Source organism: Brassica napus, chromosome C9, assembly GCF_020379485.1.
Source record: "Brassica napus cultivar Da-Ae chromosome C9, Da-Ae, whole genome shotgun sequence".
NCBI lineage: Eukaryota > Viridiplantae > Streptophyta > Magnoliopsida > Brassicales > Brassicaceae > Brassica > Brassica napus.
The window spans coordinates 3111206-3124944 of record NC_063452.1 but is presented as its reverse complement, the minus strand read 5'-3'; the positions used below and the strand labels follow the sequence as shown (position 1 = coordinate 3124944).

Here is a 13739-nt window from a genome sequence, read left to right as displayed (position 1 = left end):
ATTAACCAGAAGTAAAATATCTATGTTTTCAATTTTCGTTTTTTTTAATTTTGGTTAGTGTTTTAGCTGAGAGATTAAAGTTTTATTTTGTAGTATACAGTGTTTGATCAGCTGAAACAGAACCTCGTTGAGAAAAGAAAGGCAAAAGCCAACAAAGACTCTTCCCCTGTAGTCATCTCTTCCTTCATGGCCTTCTTGTTGGGTGCCATCTCTAAATCTGCTGCTACCGTCATCAATACGCACATAGAATAGAAAGCTCCTGTTTGCAAGCTCTTTCTTTAGCATTATAACACGCCATTCCTGTTAAGGAGTGACAGAGCTCTCCTAAGCAAGAGCAAGGAAAGGTAAACTTGTTTTGAACAAAATTCCATAGAAGGTACAGATGAAGGAGGAGGGAACAACCATAGTTGATGCATCGAATGCTAGTGCAATAAGACTCGATGAATGCGGGAATGCTAGTGCAATAAGACTCGATGAATGCAGGATAACGACACTTGCCTTCAAGCTATGATAGAAAAAATAAGAATTAGTTCGTATGATTATGTAGAATAGTGAATGTACTATGTGATACATCTTCATTCTGGGCAAAAAAAAAACCAGAACAGAACCGAAATACTCAGAACCGGAACAGGACCAAAATCTTCTAATACCCGAACGATTCCTATATTTCTATATCCGAAATAACCAAATAAATACCCGAATATATACAAATATTAATTATATATACATATAATATAACTATATATATATATATATATATTTGTAGTTTAAATATCTGTTAAAAGTATCCAAAATAGTTGAGGATAACTAGATTATTAGAAAGTATCCGAACTATCTGTAAGTATATGAAACTATCCGGATAGTTTTATCCGAAATATTCAAAATAATCCGAAACATCTAAAATTCTTATCTAAATCATCCTAATTATTTGATATTTTACCCTAAATAATCGATATTTTATCTGAACCGAACTATATGAACTATCCGAACCCAAACCGGAACCAAATGAGAATCAAATATTTTCTGGGTATTTTCTGATTCTTAGTTTTACTATCCGAACTAAACCGAAAATAAGTCAAGTAGTAAATAGATCCTCTAACTCTCTACTCGAACTATCCGAAATCTGAAATATCCAAACCGAACCGAACTCCGAAAGGCCTGTTCCGAAAATAAGCCAAGTGGTAAATAGATCCCTTAGCTCTCTACCCGAACTATGAAATATGGATGGATGCAGCTTGGTGTCTAATGGGCTCACCGAGCCCAGTTTAAAACATTAAAAAAACACGTGGCGCCACTTTTTATTGTTAGATTTTTCTCATTTTAAAATATCTCAGAGCATCAGCATCGGGGTCCCTTAAGGCAGGGCCCTTAAGAAATTTGGGTCGAAAATAAATCCAAAAGAAAAGAAAATGAGTGGAACGGGCCTAAAATAAGGGATGATGGGCTCGTCCCGTGAGGCTACGTGTCGGGTCGGGATTGGGAGATGAAATCGTCGCGTTTGTCTGTGTCTTCGCGTCAATCTCATTATGAAACACAAATGTGAAATACGAAATGAAGAAGGCGATAAGCTGATCTCCTCAGATCGATCTCTCTTTCACCTGAGTTTCTGTCGGCGTGTCTCCTCAATCGAAAGCCCAACTCACCACCACGAGAGATCGCAGCTTCCGTTGGCGTTTGATCCGCAGATCGAGATCCCGAGCTCCATAGACTTCCGTTCGATTCCGGTCTTGTATGAAGGGTCTCATCTTCCCCAAATCGTCTGAAACTCTACCCGAGCTCAATCCTTAGCCGTTACCGAGGTATTTTCTTTAACTCCCATCTGAAATTGAAAATTATAGGGTTTAGGAATAGTGCATGCTGAGTAGTGGTATAGATTCTATGTTGTTCGAGAACAATTGTACAGATTCTAGGGTTCGCAAATGTTTCCTACTTTCGTATAGATTTTTAAAAATTTAAATGGTTGGATTGTGTGATTATTTTCGATGTAGCTTGATTGATTGTTTTGTATAGATTGAACTATTGTAGTCGTTGTAGCTCGTTTGATTGTTTCGTATTGTAGCTTGTTTGATTGTCTCGTTTAGATTGAACCGTTGAGTTTGGTTGTAGCTTGTTTGATTGTTTGAGATCAAAAACTAGACTCCGTATTTGTATGGTTCGAGAACAAATGTATAACAAATCAGTAACTGATTTTAGCAACATGAAAGAACTGTTTGATAGTTTAGTTTCGATGCTTTGGATCCTATAACTGGTTTTGTGTCTCCGCGTAGCCATAGTTCATAGATCAAATATGTGAAATCGTTTACTTAATAGTTCATATAAGAATAAATGTAGCTTCTATACTTCATCTTTCAAGTCGTCTCTTGTTTTATTTTTTTAAAAAATTCAATACAAGGGATGTTGTTACGATTTAAAACTTGAATACTAATTTGAAGTTGTGTGTGGTAGTTGTATATTAAAGACACTGACATCATTTTCTGCTTAGTTAGGATGTATACAGTAGGTTTTAAACGAAATCCGCTTACATTAATGATGTTGTTAGGAAAGTTGATAGTTTTTTTTGGTGTAATAAGTTAGGATTTGACATTTCTTGTTGGGAGTTCACCATTATGAGTTTATAGACTTCACTTGAGGCTATAAAATCTCTTATCTCTTATCTCTTATCTCTTCTATCTCATAACTCTTTCTCCATTCTATCTCTTATCTTACTCTCTTGTATGGATCCAAGAAATCTTCCTAGTCAGTCCTCTAGCTACGTAGGACTGCTTCACAGTCAACAAGGAAGCGTTTATCATGAAAACTTCTCTTATGGAAGTTTTCATTCTAGTGTCAACTTTGGAGAATCCGATACATTTCCGGCTTTCAGTTCTCAACAACCTGAAGACGCACCAGTCGACGCACCAGTAGACGCACAAGCTGCCCGTCCTGTAAGACGCAAGTGGAACCCTGCAGATGACGAGGTGCTGATCAGTGTGTGGCTCAACACTTCGAAGGATTCGATTGTTGCAAATGAGCAGAGTTCGGGGGCCTTCTGGACACGGGTTGCTAAGTATTATGCAGAGAGTGCTCATGGAAGAGAGGATGGTGTGAGAGAGCAAGGTTGTTGCAAGAAGAGGTGGCATAGAATCAATGATGACGTTAACAAGTTCTGTGGCGCATACTCGGCAGCTCAGCGACAAATTAGCAGTGGTGAGTCTGACACAGACGTTCTGAAGAAGGCGCATGAAATTTTCTTCTCTGATCAACAGCACAAGTTTACCCTTGAACATGCTTGGTGTGTGTTGAGGTTTGAACAGAAGTGGCTCAGCCTTAACACACCCAAAGCTGGTGGCGTTTCAAAGAGGAAGAATGTGCAGACAGATTCCCAAACTTCTACCAACGAAGGCTTCGTTGATGTTGAGAGCAGGCCCGAAGGTGTCAAGGCTGCTAAGGCTAAAAGAAATACGGGTAAAGGGAAGTCCATGGCTGAGATTGCAACAGTTTGGGAAATGAAGAAGGACGATTTGGTGAGGAAGGAGAGACTGTCGAGGCTAGCAATACTAGACACTCTCCTTACCAAGCATGTTCCATTGACTGAGAGGGAAGAATCTGCGAAGAATAAGCTCCTAGCCGAGTTATTTTGAAAAAAAATTAGATGTTCTTGTTTCTAGTTCTTGTATGTCGTCACTTTCAATGTTTGTGTTATTGTTTATGTGTATATTTCTATGTAGTTCCCGTAATATTCAATGAATGATTTTCTTTCAATGTTTGTGTTATTGTTTATGTGTATATTTCTATGTTTCTAACTAGTATGCCTTTATGTTTCTAACATGGCTCGACAATGTCTGCAGGTTAAGTATCTGAAAATGGGACGTTACAGCTACTCGCAGCCATCAGAAGACGAGCCATTATTTGGAAACAATGATGACAGTGGCTACAGCGAGACAGAGGATCTCATACGACGCGACCAAGCTGAGTTAAGCTTGGAACGTAGTTCACAAGTTCACTACCCTCCGCAACCGGAGGTAGAGTTTGGTTTCCCGCAGGTCTGCTATTGTGGTGCTCACCCAGTGCTTGCAACATCTAACTCCAGGAATGATCAAGGTATGTACTATGGTAGTTGCTTAAGTACTTAGCATGTGAAGAAGGATTGATTATCGAGTTTTTGCGTATGTTAAACAGGGAGAAGATTTTACACTTGCGCAAATAAGGACGATGGCGATTGCCATATTTTCAAATGGTGGGATGAGGCGGTGATGGATGAGATGAGAGCCAGAGATATACACGTGTTTCAGCTATCTGAAAAGGTAGATAGCCTAACCCTTTTACCTGACTATGACACTGAGGAGAAGCTACGAAAGCTAGAGAAGATGGTGGGTGATTTGGCTAAGGAGAAATCATGTATGATAAAGGGGTTTGAGTGCTTTGTAATAGTCATAGTTGTTCTTGTTGTGGTAATAGGCTTGCTGGTTATGTTAGTCTAATGTTTGATAGTTTCAATGTATGGATTCCGTTTCTTTGCAAAGCACATGACGCTTTTGTTCTCAACATTCACATGTTCAGTTCCTTTGTACCAATAAGTCACATGATCCATAGCACATGTTTATTTAGCTTCCTACCAATAAGTCACAAGTTGTACTAAAGAAAAATAATTCTATCACGGGAGGTTTGTAGAAACTTCATCTTTATCATATAAATAAGTATTGAGTTTTATTCTCTCATTACAAATGTGCAAAGTCTCATCTTCTCTTAAATTTCAAAACATTTTTTCCCTTTAAAAAAATTGTCAATGGCATCTTCTTCCCATTATCATTACCACAAAGATGATGATGATGAATTAGATGACATTTTTGAAGATTTATTTGAAGATTTTGATTTCAATCCCACACCAAAAGAACGAAAAAAACGAGTTTTTATCGAGAGACACCGGGAGGAAGGCCATCAGAAGCTCTGGAATGATTATTTTAGCGAAACTCCAACATACCCGCACAATTTATTCCGGCGACGGTTTCGAATGAACAAGGAATTATTCTTGCATATTGTGCATCGTCTCTCTACAGAAGTCGAGTATTTTCAACCCGGAGTAGATGCAACCGGACGATCGAGTCTAACTCCGCTCCAAAAATGTACCGCAGCAATTCGTCAATTGGCGTATGGTGGTGGTTCCGACACCGTTGACGAATATGTCCGAATTGGTGAAACAACGGCAAGAAGATGTTTGCACAATTTTGCCGCGGGAATAATCGACTTGTTTGGCGGTGAATACCTAAGACGTCCCACACCGGAGGATCTGCAAAGACTACTTTCTAGTGGAGAACAACGTGGGTTTCCAGGGATGATTGGAAGCATCGACTGTATGCATTGGGAGTGGAAGAATTGTCCAACGGCTTGGAAAGGAATGTATTCACGAGGATCCGGAAAACCAACGATTGTCTTGGAGGCGGTAGCTTCCTATGACCTCTGGATATGGCACGCGTTTTTTGGAGCTCCAGGTACTATGAACGATCTTAATATTCTCGATCGATCACCCGTTTTTGATGACATTATTAACGGAATAGCGCCACAAGTTAACTTCTATGTTAATGGTACTCCATACCATTATGCATATTATCTCACGGATGGTATTTATCCGAAATGGGCTACATTTATTCAATCTATCCGACTACCACAAAATCAGAAGCATTCATTATTTGCTCAAACCCAAGAAGCTGTGAGAAAAGATGTCGAGCGTGCCTTCGGAGTCCTACAAGCTAGGTTTGCCGTTGTTAGAAATCCATCTAATATATGGGATAAAGAAAAAATAGGAAATATTATGAGAGCATGTATCATACTCCATAATATGATTGTCGAAGATGAACGAGCATCAAGAACGAATTACAACGTTGATGAATTTGAAGAAGATGTGCAAACATTTTCCGTCAATATGCCTTCAACTGTCGGGAGTACACTTGAACGTCGAACGAGCGTTCGGAATAGACAAGTCCATCAACATTTAAAAAATGATTTGATTGAAAATATATGGACTAAATTTGGAAATCCTTGAAATAATATATAATTTGTATTTTCTTTCAATAATGTCATTTTCTTATGTTTTCTATTTTTTTTATGATGTTTGTATTTTCTTTCAAAAATGTAATTTTCTTATGTTTTCAATTTTAATATTACATTTTTATTTTTAATGTTTTATTTAAAAATTATATATGTCATTATTTATTAATTAAAATAATAAATTAAATTAACTAAGGGACAATATAAGTCTCACCAATAATCAAGTAATTTAACCAAATCCCTTAGTCTAGTCCCTAAGCAAAAAATAATAATAAAGATTAGTTAAGGGCCTAAAATAAGTACCACCTATAAAGATGCTCTCATAACCCATACCTTCTTCCTCATCTCTCCATCATCTCTTCTACGCTTATCCTCTCTCTTTGCGGTGCTAATAGGTAGGTGAGAAGATGGGCGTTGATCTGGAATCTATCTCGGAGGCCACCTCCGGAGCTATAGGATCCCTTCTGAGCACAACCATCTTATACCCTCTCGACACCTGCAAATCCAAGTACCAAGCCGAGATCAGTGTCCCCGGTAACCACAAATACAGGTTATAACGCCACGATCATCTCAAAAATTCGCAATTGCCTGTTTATCTATATCGATCTGGATCGTAACATTGACTTGGGTTAGTTCATATAACGTAATTATCCCATAAAGTTCGATTCTTTTTTCATGGCTTCTCACTGAGAGCTCAAAAGCCTCAAGCTAATGAGCTTTAAAGCAGTATCCCATAAAGTTCGATTCTTTGATTCTAAAGCTGTTAACCTTTTTAAACAGACGCATATCAGATGTCTTTTGGGAAGCCATTTCTTCAGGGAACGTTCTCTCGTTGTATCAAGGCCTAGGGACTAAGAACGTGCAGTCCTTTGTTTCCTCGTTCATCTACTTTTATAGTTACAGCTACTTCAAGAGGTTGCATAGTGAGAGGATTGGTTCTAAGTCGATTGGCACAACGGCTAACCTCCTCATCGCTGCTGCTTCTGCTGCTTTTACTAATATATTGACCCAAGTAACGTTTTTTTTTTAGCAGGGACTTGTCTTCTCTACGTTCTCTATACTAACCCTCCTCATAGCCTCTTGATACAGCTTCGTCGAGGATGCAAACAAGCGAGTTTGGGAATGCAAAAGGGTTTTGGAAGACGTTAACCGAGGGTACTTGGGGAGATGCTTATGATGGCATGGGGATTACTCTTTTACTCACCCCTAATCCTGCTATTCAGGTTAACCATCTTCCACTTCTATATTTACAGTTTTTTTTTTTTAATTTTGGTTAGTGTTTTAGCTGAGAGATTAAGGTTTTATTTTGTAGTATACAGTGTTTGATCAGCTGAAACAGAACCTCGTTGAGAAAAGAAAGGCTAAAGCCAACAAAGACTCTTCCCCTGTAGTCATCTCTTCCTTCATGGCCTTCTTGTTGGGTGCCATCTCTAAATCTGCTGCTACCGTCATCACTTATCCACTAATCAGGTATTATTATAGCTTCTAGTGATCCAGACTCTTTTGGTGGATATTGATCTATGTACATTCATGGTTAGATGCAAGGTGATGATTCAAGCAGCAGATGACACAAAGGATAATGAAGCGAAGAAGCCACGAGAAAGAATCAAGAAAACGATTCCAGGGGTCATCTATGCTATATGGGAAAAAGAAGGGGTCTTGGGGTTCTTCAAAGGCTTGCAGGCTCAGATCTTAAAGACAGTTCTGAGCTCTGCGTTGCTACTGATGATCAAGGAGAAAATCACAGCAACCACATGGTTTCTCATTCTAGCCATAAGAAAAACTCTGTTTGTCACAAAAGGTAGGTTGAAAAGCTCATAAAGATTGCCCCTTCCGCACGCCTCCCAAGGCCAAGCGACAGCCAAAGACTTTGGTTTCGCAGTATGTTACTGAAAAACTTTCGAACATGAAAGTGTTGTAGTCTTTCTCATTTCAAGAAACAATCGATTTTTGAGCAAGGATCTGACAAAAGCTTCGTATTAAATTAGTTATTGTGTAGTTATGTTTGTGTGTTTTCAGTTGTAATAAAAAGTACTGATAACATAAAGCTAGTCCCTAAAAAGCTCCATTTGATTAAAGTACTAACATTTCAAGAAACAATTGATTTTCATCAAAATCACCAAAATAAATTCAAAACTCCCCTAAATCCCACTAAAATTAAAACACCCCAAAATCTTTTGAAACCCCTGATTCAATACAGCCCCTTTAGAGTTAGACTTTTTGCTCTTGGTGTTTGCAACTACTGGCTTATTCTTGAAGGGCAAAAACTTTACTCCGTCCATAAACGGGAGCAAAGCCTCAGGGACCTCCACACCATCCTCTCGCTGGTAGTTCTCAAGAATGCAGCAAATGGTCCTCTCTGTAGCCGTAAGAGTCGAATTCAGCATATGCACGTACTTCGCCTGCTCATTGCTCTGCATTAAACCCTCATATAAGAAGTTACACAAGATCAAATATCTTTGCTGATGAAAGGTAAAGAACTGAGAGATATTTACCTTTTTCTGACCGTATCTAATCTCAAGCCTTCTAGCTTGGTAGTCTGTACAGTTGGAACACGACACAAGCTCTCTGTAAGTACCAGACGCAGGAAACCAACCTTCCAAATCATATTTTTTGGCAGCTGCATCGTTCAATGCTCCAGAGACAATCTCCACCACTCGGTATGGGAGTTTTAGCTGCACGAGTGGTAATTAATCATCATACAATCGGCAAACTTAAGATTTTTTTTTTTTTGAAACATGCTTTATTAACTTTTAAAAAAGATGGAAATTACCGCTTGGTAAAACTCTTCAGAGTTCTTCATCATCTCCTCGAGCATCTCCCACGATTTGTTCTCGTCAGGACTGGTGAGGCAAAACTGTTCAATTTTCTCAAACTGATGAACACGGAAAAGGCCAAGTTGGTCTCTTCCATGGGAGCCAGCTTCTGTTCTAAAGCAGGTCGAGTAACCAGCATATCTAGGACCCCAAAGAAAACGTATGATATATGTCAATAGATCTTTTTTATAGTACATAAAAGAAAAAGCTGCGGTTATATATTTACAATGTTTACCTTATGGGAAGCTCTGTGGTAGGGATCCATTCATCCATATGGTATGCACAAAGAGGTTGCTCAGCAGTTGCAATCAGGTATTTGTCATCTTTTTCACCAGTTGCCTTATTATAGTCTTTGCCATCTCCTTCACCAGTTATGTCTTTGTCTTTTCCTTTACCAGTTACCTGATTAAAACAAAGACCTAAACTCAGAATGCAAAGCACAAGACAAGACTAAACAACATAATAAAATGTTTTTGGTACTTAAAGTTCAACGACCTTGTAAAGTTCTTCATCAAACTCTTTCAACTGTGCGCACTTGGCCATGACCTCCTTCCTCATGAAAAAAGGAGGTTGCAATGCGGTGTATCCTAGGTCTCTATCCTTCAAAAATTTTAGCCCAAAGTTGATAAGAGCTTGGTTAAGTAGCACACCGTCTCCTCTCAGGAAGTACCCTCTTCCTCCAGCAATTTTAGCACCTGAGTTCCAAACACACAATCTTTATCAAAAACCCAACACATAAGGTGACCAAACCAATGCTACTACTACTAACCTCTCTTATTATTTGCAATGAAGGTCTTCTCAACGAGATCCACATGGTTCAACACCTTCTGACCAGGCGCAAAAACCGGCTTCTCACCCTCAACTTTTATCACAGGATTATCTGCCTGCAGAATAAGAAAAACCCACCACACACTTAAATCCATGCAGGATTGTGCAAAATACTCATGTCCAAGAAACCAAACCTAATACGATCCAAAAAAAAGTAGTACCAAACCCGAACGAACCAAAACTAGTCAAATATCCTAACGGATCCAAAATCTTAATGCCCAATCATGATTATATATTTGAATATATTAGTTATTTTTAGATCAAATATATAAAAAAAAATATCTAAAAAATTATCAAAAATAGCTTCAAAGTAAATATCCTAAAATAGCTAAAACTACTCAAAAGATCTAAAACATTAAAAGAAACAAACCTCATCGTTACTAACTGGAACTGAGTCAGGGACGAGATTTCCAACTTTCACCAACTTTTCTTTGAGCTTAGCATAAGCATCACCAACTTCCTTTTCCTTATCAGCAGCGTCTTGTTTGTTCTTCTCCGCTTGCTGAATCACCTCACTTGCATCACCACCAGACTACACACAAAAGAAACAAAGCCTCAGTGAAATCATTCGGATCAAGAAACAAAGATTAGTGTAACTTATCAGAATCATATAACAACTAACAATCTTGAGCTTGGCGACTTGCTTGTTCAGCTTGTTGAACTCCGATCGTAAACCCTCTACTTCAAATTGACCTAAAACACGCCAGAAACGTGGTTAGCAAGCAACCTCAAGGAGAGAGAAACGATCCTCTGAGTAAAGGGATGAACGATCCTCTGAGTAAAGGGATGAGATACTTACGCTGACGCCATTCCTTGTCGAGGTTGATGACCTCATCGACGAGATCAACGCTGGCGAATCTCCGGCGTTGTGATTCACGGATGATCTCTGGATCGTTACCTTTCTCTTCTCTAAATAGATTTATATCCAACATGGTTCGTGCTCTTTCTCTCTGTGAATTGAAAGCAGATTAGAAGAAGAAACAAAACGTATCGTCAAAATTTGAAAGAGCACAGAGAAGCGATAACATACCTACAACTGTGAAGAACGAAGAAGATGAAACTCTGATTAGGGTTTTTGGTGTTTTTGCAAACTGGCCTTCTTTAAATAGTGTTGATAAACTGGCCTTTCTGATTATTTAACTTTTTTTTTTTTGTTAATATTTATTTCCAAATTACCTTATTATCAAAAAGGTAATCTATTCATATAAATATGTTAAGCATTTTTATATTTAAAACATGTAATTTAACAAAAACGAATTTCATTTTAGGTGGGGTTATTCAATCATGTATTTTAATAGAGTTTAAATCTAAACACAATCAACTGTTATTTGAATGATGATTATAAATTGTATTTTGAAATCTAGTGTTATTCATTCAATGAATGATTTAAATCTAGTTTTTAAAATATAGTATTATTCAATTTTCAAGGATTTTAAATTTCTTTACACTTTAGATGAATTTCAAATCATTTCTTAAGGAGTCTCATGAATAAATGAAAGAATTCAAAATTCAATGCATTTTGCATATAAAATCCTTCAACTTGAAATATCATAAATTTTAAATTTTGGTAGATTACAAAACATTAATAATTGACTTTAAATCACTAATTAAATAACACCCATATATAATAAATAAAAAGAAGTTTTTAAAATAGGTAATTTAATAAAAACAAATTTATCTCTTTTTTTTGTTCATTCAAACCTCACAAAAGCAGAGAAAATAGGTTACAAAAGCATCCACAACTTAAAAGATAATGCGACAAAAACACACGAGATAAAGATAATAAGGGAAATTGGAATGCATAGCTACAAAATAAACCATAATTAAGTAACTAACCAAAAAAAGTACCTCTATTATTTTTATAATATATACTATATTACCCTTACTCTCTGGTTAATAAAAGAGAAAAATATTTATTTTTTCTTCTTCGATCATCAACTACCACCGCTTATCCTTTGTCACCATTACAATGCGATCATCTCCAATTATATAGCCATCACAACCATCACCAAATCCATAATCTATGCTAAATATGTCGTCTCCGCTTCTAAAATCTGCAGACCACGATGGTGTTACGGTCAAGGCTTCCTCGTTTGTCGTGTAAGTTTTCGGTAGTACTATGCTATTTGAACAATATGTACTATGCTATTTTGTTTGTTATTATTCTATTTTAATAATACTTTATATTATGTATTGTGTGCATATTTTGATATTTTAGTTAGGGTTTATATTTCTTTTTAGGGTTTAGTGATTAGTGTGTTGTGTTTGGTTTATGGAACGTTTGTGTTGACTTTGGGGTAATCATCACTTCCTTCCATGTAATCATATACATTTCAAAATTTGAACATTAATATATACTATGTTATTTCGTTTCTTACTATTCTATTTTGATAATGCTTCAAATTATGTACTATGTGCATATTTGATATTGGATTAGGGTTTATATTTCCTTATACGGTTTAGTAATTAGTGTTTTGGGTTTAGTTTGTGGAAAGTTTGGGTTGACTTTGGGGTAAGCATTACCTCCTTCACTGCAATCATATTCATTTTTAAATTTGAACATTAATATGTACTATACAATTTCGTTTGTTACTACTTTATTTTAATAATACTTCAATATTATTATGTACTGTTTGCATATTTTGATATTAGAGTTAGGTTTTATATTTTTTTTTAGGGTTTAGTGATTAGTGTTTTGGGTTTAGTTTATGGAAGTTTTGGGTTGACAGGGAATAAGCATTACTTCCACTATTATTAGTTTCATTAATATGAACTATATCATATGTAGAATGTTCTATTCTATTTACTCTGTTTATCTTCTTCCACAACATTATATTTTTCTCCGATCACCGCAGTCATATTAATCGTTGTATGAAAGATGACTGACAACCTCTGTTTCATCCTTAATCACTCTTGCCGTAGTAATCATCTTCGTAGTTACCGCCACCGTTCCAATATCACCGCTCCGATAACCACTACCGCCGCGACCATACCACAATAATCACCACTGGTCACAATTTTTTTTCTTTGACTCGCAACTGGTTCAAAAGAAGGACAAAACCGGGAAAAAATTGCACAAATGCTATGAGATCTAATAACGTCAAAATCAATGTCATATTCTTAATTTGTTGGTGAAATATGGCTAGTTCACGAATAAGTACAGATAATAAACCTACGGGTAGATGCTACAAAAAAAAGAAAAAAAAAACTACAGGTAGATAAATAGCAAACTTGCAACATCATTAGATAAAACATAATCTGTCACCCTTTTTCATTTGGCCAAAACTCATTGACACATAAGCTATTATACACGGGTCTAGAGATAGACGGGCTCATACTCCACAAGGGATAGATTGTTGTCCTCTTTAACAGTTATGTCAGCTGGTTCAGTGACCTCGATGCGACCAAATTTGTTAACAGCAAGCCTCATGAATCCATGGAACATATTTATCTTTGTATTCCGGAGATTCACAGTAGTTCCTGGCTTCATCAAGTCCACTTGATCGTTGCGAGCGGTGAAGATGATGGAAGCAGTCTCATCCCCAACGAGGCACTCAGCGATCCGACCAGGTCTAATGATACAAGGAACTGAATACCGATCCACGACCTTAACGGTCAAAGTGTGACCGCTCGTACCTGGTTTAAGCTGATTCACCTTATGTTTCTTCTTTCTCCCCTGCTGTCCGTTTCTTTGACGCCATTGGAGCTGACGAGATCTCTGAAGAAAGAAAACTAATGAAGATTGTACTCTCGAGGGCCAACGAATTTATCTTATTTAAATAAAAATGAAGAAAATAATAAAATATTTTAATTGAAATTATGTTTATGTGTTAGTTGTTAGAAAAAAACTTCCTTTTTTCTATTTCTAATACAAATAGTTTTTTTTTTATTGTTAACCAACTTGTTAAGAATAACTTGATCTGCAAGTCTTTTACCAAAAAAAAAACTTGATCTGCAAGTTATTGAAGCTTATTCAACAGGGTTTTGGTGTTTTTTTTTTCCTGTAAGCTGTTTGTAAATCAATCTTCTATTCTTTTAAGCCTGGGCGTTTTTACCTCAACCCAAAGTACT

General features: G+C 37.0%; 3 protein-coding genes across 6 annotated transcripts; 1 reads left to right on the top strand and 2 right to left on the bottom strand.

Annotated features, from left to right (window-relative positions):
• The first annotated feature begins 922 nt into the window (after positions 1-922).
• On the top strand, positions 923-8071 carry LOC125574998 (peroxisomal adenine nucleotide carrier 2-like). 4 transcript variants are annotated; one of them, XM_048769704.1, is made up of 5 exons: positions 6265-6574; positions 6805-7036; positions 7101-7247; positions 7337-7494; positions 7563-8071. In XM_048769704.1, exons 1-5 carry the CDS (start codon positions 6432-6434, stop codon positions 7843-7845), a joined length of 963 nt encoding a protein of 320 aa, XP_048625661.1. In that variant the 5' UTR covers positions 6265-6431; the 3' UTR covers positions 7846-8071. The 4 variants fall into 3 exon arrangements, 1 of the variants encoding a protein (XP_048625661.1); XR_007329208.1 differs by having other exon boundaries at positions 923-6652; positions 6805-7247; positions 7563-7668; XR_007329209.1 differs by lacking the exon at positions 7563-8071 and having other exon boundaries at positions 923-6652; positions 7114-7247; positions 7337-7418.
• Positions 8072-8121: 50 nt separating this feature from the next.
• Positions 8122-11149, bottom strand: LOC106436589 (serine--tRNA ligase, cytoplasmic). The gene is made up of 10 exons (XM_013877542.3): positions 10699-11149; positions 10468-10618; positions 10291-10361; positions 10039-10200; positions 9610-9724; positions 9336-9535; positions 9076-9242; positions 8798-8981; positions 8520-8699; positions 8122-8438 (listed from the first exon to the last, which is right to left on the bottom strand). The coding sequence occupies exons 2-10, from the start codon at positions 10598-10600 to the stop codon at positions 8166-8168; spliced, it is 1485 nt and encodes a 494-aa protein (XP_013732996.1). The 5' UTR covers positions 10601-10618; positions 10699-11149; the 3' UTR covers positions 8122-8165.
• Positions 11150-12491: 1342 nt separating this feature from the next.
• On the bottom strand, positions 12492-13425 carry LOC106436588 (uncharacterized protein At4g28440-like; the record flags this gene model as incomplete). Its single annotated transcript, XM_013877541.3, has 1 exon — positions 12492-13425. A coding segment is annotated over one exon (441 nt), but the record flags the coding sequence as incomplete, so codon positions are not given.
• Between the last annotated feature and the right edge of the window lie 314 nt (positions 13426-13739).